The 12,274-nt window shown below is 33.6% G+C and overlaps 1 protein-coding gene across 1 annotated transcript in view; it reads right to left on the reverse strand.

Annotated features, from left to right (window-relative positions):
• Positions 1-372: 372 nt before the first annotated feature.
• Positions 373-12,274, reverse strand: part of VTA1 (vesicle trafficking 1) — a 64,294-nt gene continuing 52,392 nt past the window's right edge. The window contains 2 exon segments of the mRNA XM_021693188.1: positions 373-944; positions 6,752-6,832. Coding sequence (XP_021548863.1) covers positions 799-944; positions 6,752-6,832 — 227 coding nt within the window. The 3' untranslated portion in view covers positions 373-798.

Consider the following 12,274-nt stretch of genomic DNA (forward strand, 5'->3'; position numbering starts at 1 on the left):
ATCCATTCCATAGCAGCAGAGGAGAACCTTAACTTTAAGCACCAAATTTCCAGGCATTACTACAAATGTCTTTTTTTCATTCCCTAGTACATGCAGTCAAACTGCTTATGAATAAATACCAATTCACTTTAAGCTTCAATGGAGAAGGGAAAGCAGTTGGGAAACCAACATTATTCTTAAATCTAAGAGTGATTCCACCTCTTTACCTTGTATTTTCTTCCATAAAGATTTTAACTTTTAATGTAGTGATATTAAACATGAACATAAATTTAATTTTGAACATAATCCCTTTCGGATTTATCGAACAGTTTAGGATGTTCATATTTGTTTTATAAATCCAGAGGAAAACAAAAACATGATCTCTAATCTAGCATATTCTGGCAACTTTTATTAAAAGTTAAATTTAGAATTTTATAGCAAAATAATATAGTCTGTGTCTCCAAATTATGATTAAAAAATCCCTAATTTATGTATATTAAGATACAATGCGAACCCCAATACATTTTATAGAAGTGTGTTTTCATTTCCTGAAGCAGGATTCAATGGGCATTTTTAGGATTTTGCTCACATCAGCCCTGTATACCCGGAGATTACTGGATCCACTAAATGGACAATGAAAACTGGTTGAGGCTGCTGCTGAATGCTTCAACAGGAATCTGATACACAGACACAGATTTCATTGTTATAGTCAATGCAACTGAAGTCTTCCTTAAAACTGTGCTCCTGATAGGCTGAAGATAGAGTAATGGACTGTTAGTTCTTTAAGCCAAAAATGCATGGATCTACTGTACAAAGGCTTCATTCTCTGCCTGTAGTTAGTAACTTGAGGGCCTTCTGTAGATTCTGCACAGCAGTGCTGACATCTTCATATTGCAAAGCACTGCCAGCATATTTGCAGTATTTCTGGGCTCTAGCAAAGTCCTCGGGTGTTAGACGGATATCCCCTAGAAGAAAAACAGAGTGATTAAGATATCTGTAGGAATCTAAAAAGTATTCTATTAGGTTAGGTAAATGCTTACATTTAAGATTGTAGGTTATATAAAAACATGAAGGTTTTTTTTTCAACCCCAGGTGTAAATATTTAACTAAGTATTTTCATGCTTTTCACTTTTTTTCTTACTAACATAAACCATACACGTGCCAATACTAATAACTTATATGAAAAGATTTTTCTTCCAGAGGTAATAAACTAGAAGCCTTTATATTTTGATAAATTAACTGCAAAAAAATTATATTCTGTGTAAAAAAAGAATAGTAGCTTTGGTTTTCATACTAGAATTGCTGAGCCTCTCTTTTCATGGAACAATACACACAGACTAAACCATTCAACCCTCACTTGAGCTAGAATATAAATATAATTCTCAATGAAAAAAATAAATAAAATTATTTAAAAAATTACATAAGTCATTTAACTTTTTTAGCATGTAAATATTTTGTTTGTGTGCCATCCATATAAAAACCTCTAGTTTAATTATCATTAAATTATAAAACTAAACATATAAACAACCTTTACAAATTATGTCCAAAATTTATTCTCACCAAGTTTTCCAGTTACACATATGATTAATAAGGGTAGAACCCGACTAAATAATCTGGGTAAAACCAAAAAAACAACTTCACTTGGGGCGCCTGGGTGGCTCAGTCGTTAAGCATCTGCCTTTGGCTCAGGTCATGATCCCAAGGGTCCTGGGATCGAGCCCCACATCAGGCTCCCTGCTTGGCGGGAAGCCTGCTTCTCCCTCTCCCACTCCCCCTGCTTGTGTTCCCTGTCTTGCTGTGTCTCTCTCTGTTCCAAATAAATAAAAAAAAATCTTTAAGAAAACAAACAAAAAAACTTCACTTAATCAATCTAAGGTTTGAATATGTATTTCTAAAGATGAAATTAAAAACTGACTTTATGCCTTGACTTCTGAAATACCATTTTCTTTAGAATTCTTTATAAGGATATTAAGAACAGATCAGAAAGAAGGCTGGGGCACAGAATATAACAAACAAATAATATATTTCAAATTCTGTTTATAAATGAAGTTAATATATTTCTATTCTGTTTATAAGCATGTACTTATAAACAGACTATCTTTATTTAGTTGCTTTTAATTTTGCTATATGTATGTATACATACATACATACATACACACACATACATACATACATGGCATATAATGAAAACTCTGATATTACAAAGTAGGTAATGACTCCAGGTATCCAGATACTAAGTTCTGATCCAAATCATTATTTTCTAAAATTTTCAAGAGTTCTGAAACAATGTATCCTAAAGTTTCTAGGCCAAAGCCAGGCACCCATAAGTACTGAATAACTTTAATGAATGAATATAAAAATGCTGTGTGTACATTATTTCCTACATTTTAAAATAAAGTTCATACAGAATTAAACATTAATGAAATTTCAGATTTTAATATAATACACATAGATCTACATGTAGTAATTAGCCCAGTGTGTGACATATAAAGTCTTTAAAAATTTTTTGATTATTAAAGATCACAGTGGTTGGTCTTTACTGTTGTGAATAAGAGATTATATATTCCACTTTTGACAGATCTTGTTTCAATTTTCTTGAATTTCAGTCTTGCTTAAAAAGCAAGAAATACAAATCAATACACTAGTAAAATACAATTATCATATATATTTATATTTATTTATATTTTTATTATATTTATTTATATTTATGTTTATTATTTTTATATTATTTGTATTTATTATATATATATATATAAATATGTATAAACATTTTTCCACAAATCTTTTAGTATTTTAGTGCCTTCGCATTTGTTACCCATTAAACCTAAAAAACAATTATCCTGCAGTTGTTCTGTTGACAATTTAGTCAGGACACTTTAGGTTCTTCAATGGTTTTTCCAAATATATTAAGAGGTTCTAGTCATCTAAAGCTATACATCCTATCTAGGTGAGGGAGACGCCTTTGAAAATGGAGTTTACCCCACTACTCATTTCGTGCTTGAATAGCCCGTCCTCTTATCTCAGGGCAATCTTTAAGTATGTAGGGAAACCATTCAGAATTTATCGGACCTGCTGGAAGAAAGCCCCAATGATCAGAACTACTCTTATTTTTACAGCCTTAGCCTTAGCAGTGTTTTGCTGATATATCACTTATTTATTAATGAGATGTATGTAGTGGTAAGAACTCCATTACTATTTTAGTTTTTATAAGCTAAACTTATCCACCAATGATAAAACTATTTTAAAACACAAATACTGTACTTTTCATGAAATAACAATTTCAATATTCAGAAAATGTGAATGAAAATATTTTAATAGAAAAATATCATTACATGTATGTAATATATATAGCTTATAAACATGTATGAAATTATGTAGCTATCATATAAAATATAACTAGATAATAACCAACTTAAAGACTCAGATATAAAATGTAACTTATAGATTTAAATAGAGATGCAAGACTTATTAATTAAAAATATAAAGAACTTAAAAAGCCATGTCAAATAGTTACTTTTGCTATTTTATAACACTTCAGGCTTCCCTTCATTTAACAAATATCATCTAAGAGTCATTAATAATGAAATGTGATTAAAATTTTAAATTAAATAAAAAGAAAATCTGCCTAATTATGATTCTTTTAACTTAGCATTTGAAAACTAGATAAAGTGGAAAATATATAAAAGGAGAAGAGAACAACTGTTCAATTTCAGTATCTGATGTTACATACAAAATAGTAAATACTGCTTAGAGCACCCAAATAAAAGCTGTTTTTTCTATTATTAAAATTTACTAGAGGCCATAATCAGACCAGAGAGAGAGCACACTGTGGATGTAAAAGGTGTCTGAAGGAGTAAAGAGGTTGTCTAAGAGAGTGTCTCTTTTCCGAACTCTATGTTTAATATGTTGCCGATGGCTTCAGAGAAGACCGTCCTCATCACAGGGCTGCTTTTCTCCTGCACGGGGCAGAACAAGAAGGCAGAAGACAGCTAGAGCTATTACTCAAGTTCCCTATCACAGTGGGAAGAGCCTGGGTCAGCACTGGATCAAAGATAACATTTTTGGTGTGAAGAGAAATCCCTGCACACTCAGTTGACATAAGCATCCATTTCTAAGGCTAATTTATCTAATGTTATGATAGACCACAGAATATTGTAAAGATTACCCAAATGGGTCTTTAGAGACTCTTTCTTACTTAGCTAGGTAATTTTAGAAATTCATGTCAGGGGCCTTGGATAATCTGATCCTAATGTACTCTATTATCCTCTGACTTGAATGGAAAGCATGGGCAGAATCATAGGGGAACCATGTGATATGCAGTAAATCTTGGGAGTAAAGATAAAGCTCAGTACTGAACCCTTATATCCAGGCATTGCCAAGATATGTTTCTTAGAAATGGCAACACTAGAATGATTAGAGGTAGAATTTGATTAGGTCAGGCACTGTGCTAATAAATTTGTTTCAGATATTCCATTTAATTCTCAAAAAAATTCATGAGGTAAGCGGTTATTCACGCTCTAATACTAGAGAGAGAGATGTAAGTTAAAAAAGGAAATGTTCTGCTTCAACTATCTACCACCTTTCCAATTCCATTGTCAGCCTTTCCACAGTCAGCCACAAATTCACTACAGAAATGTTTAATGTATTAATACTAACGCACATACACTATGTGTATTAAAGGTGGTAAGTACTAAGCACTAAAGAGAAAAATGTAGCAGGAAAGGGGTTCAGCGAGTATTTATTAGAGGTGGTGGTGAAGACAGTGATGGTTATGAAACTACTAGTTTTGGTCTGAGTATTATCTAGAATTTTTCTATGTTCTTAAACACATACATACATGCAGGAAGATAGTTTTAATATTTTTTTCCTAAATAGGGTCATACTATATATAATGTTCTGCAACCTGTTTTTTTTTACTTAATATGCTTAGGAGATCTTTTCACATCAAAGTTACCATACATACATATTTAATATCTGCTCAGTATTCCATATGACAAATGAACCATAATATCCCATTAATTAGCACTTAAAAGATTTTCTACTATTGCGATGATGTTGAAATAAAATATCCTTGTAAATTTTGTGTCCATGTCTGAGTATTTTTTCAAGATAGTAGAATACAGCAGGTTCAAAAAAATTACATTTGCAATTCTGATAGTGACAACAGTGCTGCTGCAAAAACTTTACGAATGTACATTTCCCACCAACAGCATGTGAGAGTCATTTCTTAGGTCTTCAATGACACTACAGATTATTGATCCTTTAAAATATTTTTTTATCTATTGACATAAACCAAACCAAACTCATTCTAATTCTCAATTTCCCTGATTATGAATATGGCTGGGAAAGCTTTCATGTGTTCACTGAGTATCTGCATTCCCTATCATATTCTCTGCCCATTTTTTTTCTATCGAATTAAGTTTCAGTTATTCATTTGTAGGAGCTCTTTATATATGCTCTGGACATTACTTCTTTATTTTTAAATTTCAATTTCTTCCTGGTCTATTAGTTGCATTCTAACAATGTAATGGGGAAGAAGGAGTCTTCTGTGGTATGAATTTTTCATTTTTCATTTGTCAAACCTGTTAAGACCACAACTAAATCACATACAAGTATTGAGAGACAGTATCTAATATATATTTCTTTCTCATAACCAACTGTTCTTTTTTTTTTTTTTGAGATCCTATTTGAGAGAGAAAGAGAGAAAGAACGAGTGGGGAGAGAGGTACAGGGAGAAGCAGACTCCCCACTGAGCAGGGAGCCCAATGCGGGGCTCCATCCCAGGACCTCAAGATCACAGCCCCAGCTGAAGTCAGACACTTAACTGACTGAGCCACCCAGGTGCCCCCTGAATAACCAATTGTTCAAACACCACTTTTGAATATATACTCTTGCCACACTGATCAAATGCCACATTCATCATTAATTTAATTCCTATAACGTGTGGTCTAATTTCCAGAGTCCCTATTCTGTTTCACTGATCTATCTATTTCAGGTATTTTCACATCAGATTTTAGGTGGGGCTTTTAAAATTGGGTGGGACTCCAGAGGGGAGTTTGGAAACCAAGTTTAACAGAGGAATATAGTATTCATTGGGCAGGTTATCTGGTCTGTCTACTAACAGATAAATATTTTCCACTATGTTCTTGGGTAACTTGCCAATTTATTACAGGTCCCTTTTTGTTTTTGTTTTCAACTATGGTCAGTTCCTCTTTTTGGATAATCTAATAATTTAGTATAGATAAGGAAGATCATAATCATAATACATGGTAATTTTTGAACTAAAGTAATCTAGTATCAGCTTTCGTGATAGCTTTGGCTATTTCTGCCACTATATCCACTGTATACCAAAAAAAAGGAACTATAAAAAAAGGGGGGAATGCCTTCAAATTTAGATATTTTTGATAATATGAAAGAATCTTGGTTCACTGGAGAATCCAGTGAATACAGACATTCAAAGAAATGTGTAAACATTCCAATATATAATACTCTTAAGTTACAATTAGAAAACAACACCCAAAACAAGAGATACAATATATCTCAAAAAATAGGGGCGCCTGGGTGGCTCAGTTGGTTAAGCGACTGCCTTCGGCTCAGGTCATGATCCTGGAGTCCCGGGATCGAGTCCCGCATCAGGCTCCCTGCTCGGCGGGGAGCCTGCTTCTCCCTCTGACCCTCCCCCCTCTCATGTGCTCTCTGTCTCTCTCATTCTCTCTGTCTCAAATAAATAAATAAAATCTTAAAAAAAAAAAAAAATAGTCAACTGACTTACCCTGGGAGACTGTACTGAAAAGTGCAGGATCAATAGCTGGAATAGTCTGTGGAGTAGGTTCAATAGTATTACTTGCTACACCTGCATCAGAAAACCACAAATGGGTATAAAAGTTATACCTCTTAATTATATACTAGGAAAATATTTAAAGGATCATGAAGGAATTCCATTTCTTAATTACTTTTTTGAAATCTTAATGAATTGTAATTTGACATACTTATTTGATGCTGGAGGCTGGTATAGAAAATATGCAGGAAATATATTCTGAGTGTTTACATACACACATGTCTAATGCAGATGGTCGTTATGTCTGCATACTATACTATTTCATGCATTTTTTACTTAGTATGTTTTAGCAATAATTCTAGATATATATATATATATCTACCTTGTTATTTGACATGGCTACACAGTGTTCCATTCCAGGTATGAACCACAATTTACAAAGCAGTCCTTTACTGATGGGCATTTAGGTTGTTTCCAATCTTTTGCTACTATAGATAATACTACAGTGAATAATCTGACACACTGTGTACATATACACACATATATATATGAATTCATTTATGGGAAAAAAATTTAAAGAAGTGTAACTGCAAAGTCAGGGGACATACAAGTTTTAAATTGACCAATTCAATGAGTATCTTTTGCTTGATTTTGGTAAGTGCTAACCAAATATATTAAAGTATCACCATCCAACATAAATGTCCCCACAAAACTTGCTTTTAAAGACACATAATTACATTAAAAAAAAGGAATGCAAGATTTGAGAGGGATCTTCAGAGACTACCTAGTCAAGCCTAGTGCTTTGAAGCCGCTGTACCTAAAGCATAGGTAGATGATTATAAATTTTTCATATAACGTTAAAAAAAAAAAAGGTTAAGTCTACAACCCACTCACAGATCAATCTAGGTATCAAGCCATTCCTTGTTAGGTAATTTGTGTTTTTGTCTAAAATAAAATTTTCCATGGGGCGCCTGGGTGGCTCAGTTGGTTAAGCGACTGCCTTCGGCTCAGGTCATGATCCTGGAGTCCCGGGATCGAGTCCCGCATTGGGCTCCCTGCTTGGCGGGAAGTCTGCTTCTCCCTCTCCCGCTCCCCCCTCTTGTGCTCTCTCTCTCTCTCTCAAAATAAAAATAAATAAAATCTTTAAAAAAAAAAATTTTCCAAACAAATCCGTTTCTCTATGGAAAAGGAGTATTTTTACTGATCAGCATCTTGTATTATTAACTTTTAAATGCTTATTAGTACATCTTCATATGATTAATTAAGTAGGCAATATTAATTAACAAGAACAAAACAGAATTTACAGGGAGAAAATTTAGTTATGTAGCAAAATTTTATTTGAGTGATATTAAAAAAATATGTAGTCTGCATTTTATTAAGAACTTCTGGTTACAGTCATTCAACTAAAGCTTGAACTGACAGCAGAGGGTGCTCAACACACCTCAAGCGAGCAGTAAGAAGATGCTGCTTCCATTTGTCTTGATGCACATGAGCCAAGGCCTGTCCTTTCAGCAGCCGTCATGACACGTTTCCATGGGGGCCTAGTGTATAGGTCCAACATAAGCTCATAAATACTTGTTAAATTAGTAAAAGTGGCTTTTAGTTTATGTTATTTATTTATTTATTTTTGAGATGCCCAAATCTGTTTTTCTTTCTTTCTGGATCTGGAAAGGTCTCATATGTCAATTCACAAATGGACTGCAACCCCAAAGACTGCAGTATGCTGGGAATATGTTGGGAGTGATGTGACCATAAAAACATTCATGGGGGAAAGCAGAACTATGTTGGAAATTTCTTCCTTTCTATTATTTAACAAAAAAGAAGAGTCAACAAATAAGTTCTGGCTAACTTTTAAGTAGATGGTTATGTAGCCTTTTAAGTGGGATTAATACACATTCAAGAATTAAACATTACAAGATTTCTAATTAAGTACTGAATTTAAATTGTTCTATTGTCTACACAGTCTGGGGATTCTGAAAAGGGAGAAATGGGTGTTGGTTAGAAAACTAGAGAAGAGTATCCAGCATTATAATTAAACAGACCCCTTAGGGGAGTAGCATTTGGAGAGGCAGAGAAAAAGGAAGAAAGACACGCTAGATACAAGGGACACTATAAGCAAAGTTGAGAAAATAGGAGGATTAGGTTGAGTAACCCAATTATACCTCAGTGTAATCATGGAAAATAGCATTGACAGAAGTGGTCAGGACAAAATATTAACAACTGTGAAAGCTGTGTAGGAAAACTCAAATGCAGTACTTCTCATACATAAAAGAACAACAATAAAAGAGCTAAGTTTTTGATCTACGTATAAGGAGCCGCATTTATAATCAAAAGGCTAGCATTCATTGTAACATAATTCTAATATTTGATCTAATTACTGAGACCTTCGTCCTCAATACGTATAGGCTGTATAAAGCATGTGTTTCAAAAGAAAGGACAAATCATCCGCTCTATCACCTCCATCTGACCGTCCACAGTGGTTAGAGCCCAGAGGCACTCTGCCTGCTTAAACAATCGCTCACTGCACTCCTCGCACCCCTGTGCTTTTTGGTGGAAGAACTAAAAACCATATATTAGTACATACTATTCTTTTCAGCTATCTTGAGGATTTCCCTTTGATAAAAGTACATCCTGGATCTTTATATGAGGGAAAGTAAATCAATCTTAAAGTGAGTAAGAGGGGAAACATCTGCTATACTTATAAACTAAAAATGTTATTTCATTTGCTATTAGCCAAAATGTTTTACTGTTTTAAACATAATAGAAAAAAGATCTGCCAGCTAAAAGGAGATTCCAATATCGCAAACCAATTTTAAGGGGCAAAATATTGTGAGAAAAGTAGATTTTGATTTAACAGGGTTTTAGTTCCTTGGAGGAAGAGACACAGAAAGGAGGTGGCAAAAACATGAAATCAGAAAGACGTGGGTTCAAACTCTGTCACTAATAGCTATGTTTGTATGTTTATTTTCATGGGATAATTGTTTAATTTCTTTACAGTGTGTAAACTAGGGACAGCAATATCTAATATAGTTAATATAGTTGCTGTAAGAATTAATTCATAAAATAGCTATGATAATTTTGTAAATGCTAAGTCTATAAGAGTGTATATAAAGCAACAAGATAGGACCTCACCCTAAAAAAGTTTCAAGGTTTTTAGTTTTATGTGCTCACTCTGAGGAACAAAAAAGAAAAAAAAATAAGGCTCATGCCAGAGTTAATTGGAGAAAGATGAACTGTTCATGCCAGAAAACTTTCTAATAGAAGACTACCTCCTCAATATCTGTTTATGTATGTCAAAGATATTCTAAGCAGGAGATAATGGTCTATTAGTTTGAACATATGAAACTACTAAGATTTTATCACTTATGTTATATAAAAGCAGCAATTTCATATGGTTCAACCGAATACAGCCCTCCCAGAAGTAAGCTTTCTCTCTTCTATATACACACTGTATGACTATATATAAAATATATGTATATAGGTGCCTGTATCAGAATTCTGCCCTAAGATAAATTGTCTAACATGGTACCCTTTAGGCAACTTTTTTTTAAGGTCAATATCCTACCCCCAGAGGTGACACTTCCCTTGATTCACAAAATGATTTTAAGTGTTCATTAGCTTGCTCTTAAATACCCTGTCTTTGGCACAGAGATAGGAAGGAAGAGAGAAAAAAAAAAAAAAAAGGAAAAGGAAGCTAATTTGCTGAACACTGATTTTGTGATTAGGCACAGTAGTAGTGAATTTTCAAATTTTTTCTCCTTTAATAATTAAAATCACTATGAGAAGTATGGTTAATTTCATTTTAGAAAGAGGCAAAACCTAGACTGAGAAGCTGAATAACATCTGAGTTTGTGGCTTAGCAAGGGGCAGGAACTAATAACCAATACTATTTGACTTCAAAATACATTTTATTCACACTTTGCCCTTCTATAAAAATAGTGTGTCAGGAGCTCCTGGTTAGTGTTTAAATTCAATAGAATAGAGTAGTATTTATCTAAGGCAAATACATCTAAGTAGCTGGTATTGCTTATATTATTCTACACTGGAAATAGTGAATATTTCTGTAAGAAAATAAAATATAACAGTGTTCTGTGAAATTTTACTTACAAAACAAACTCAAATTGGTCTATTAAACTCATCATACAGACCATAAAGCAAAGCAAAGTCAGAGTAAAATATACAGAATGCTGACACAAAAGAGATCAGTGTTAAAATAATCATATTCATCAATATTCTTCAAGACAAAAATAACAGCAATATTTGTAGATAATATAAAGTTAAAAGTTTTAAAATAGGAAGAAAGAAATTAATAATAATTGGTGCTATAATAGTCAAATAGAAAACTTTTAAATGTTATTCAACTCATGCAAAATAAGCTAAAATGGTTTGGGTAAACTGAGGCTGAAAATCTTTAAAAAAGTCAGTGAAGTAATGGTGTGGTACTTAACAGAAACCGCAGAAATGAGGGCTCAAAGAATGACTTTCATCCTATGAATTAAATATTTTGAAATGTTTGTATGGTTTACTACCATAGATTACATTTATGCTGAGATAAAAGAAATATTTTAAGAACAATTTTTGGAAAAACTTCAACATGTAAATTATGGCTTTAAATGCCCTTCTATCTCAAGGTAAGGATGACACTTTGTCAACAATACAAGTAAATGGAAGAGTATCTGTCTGCAATTTTAAAAATTATCTTTCATTTACTGACACTGACTCATTACTAGAGACTAGTGTTGTTAGATCTTTTCCATGAAAACACAGACATACAGTATTGATTTATTCAAAGACAGTAGCTATCACTTCCCTTTCTTTTCTTCAGTCAACTGTTTATAATATTAAAAGAAATAACCCACACCCCCTCTTTTTGGTTGTGATTCCACTGCTATTGAGATTTTCTGCCTCAATGCCTGCTCCCTTCATCAATAATATCTACGTTGAGGGCAGAGGTCGGGTCCTAAGGAAATAAGGCAAGAAAAATCAAATCTTGCTGACACAGTGGGACGCTGACCAACACATACTATGATAGATCCGCACAACTCAGTGCTAATCTTGGACAGTGAAGGGCAAAGAAAGGGAGGGGAAGAAAGAGAAAACAGTACCACACACGAAAAGCACAGAAGCTATTCTTAGTAATAAAATATAAAGTTAATAGTAACATATGTAAATGTTTGGTCACTTCTCAAAAACCTAAAGGACAAACAACAATAAAACTTAAACAAAAAGGACTGAACATTTTTTGTAGGTTCAAATAGAATTTAAAGATCTTATTATGCTTCATGACCATCAAGATCAGGCATAAACACAATAAAAAGTGCAGTCCCGGGCGCCTGGGTGGCTCAGTCGTTGAGCGTCTGCCTTCGGCTCAGGTCCTGATCCCAGGGTCCTGGGATCGAGTCCCACATCGGGCTCCTTGCTCGGCGGGAAGCCTGCTTCTCCCTCTCCCACTCCCCCTGCTTGTGCTCTCTCTCTCACTATGTCTCTCTCTGTCAAATAAATAAATAAAATCTTAAA

This window comes from Neomonachus schauinslandi, chromosome 8 (genome assembly GCF_002201575.2).
Source record: "Neomonachus schauinslandi chromosome 8, ASM220157v2, whole genome shotgun sequence".
NCBI lineage: Eukaryota > Metazoa > Chordata > Mammalia > Carnivora > Phocidae > Neomonachus > Neomonachus schauinslandi.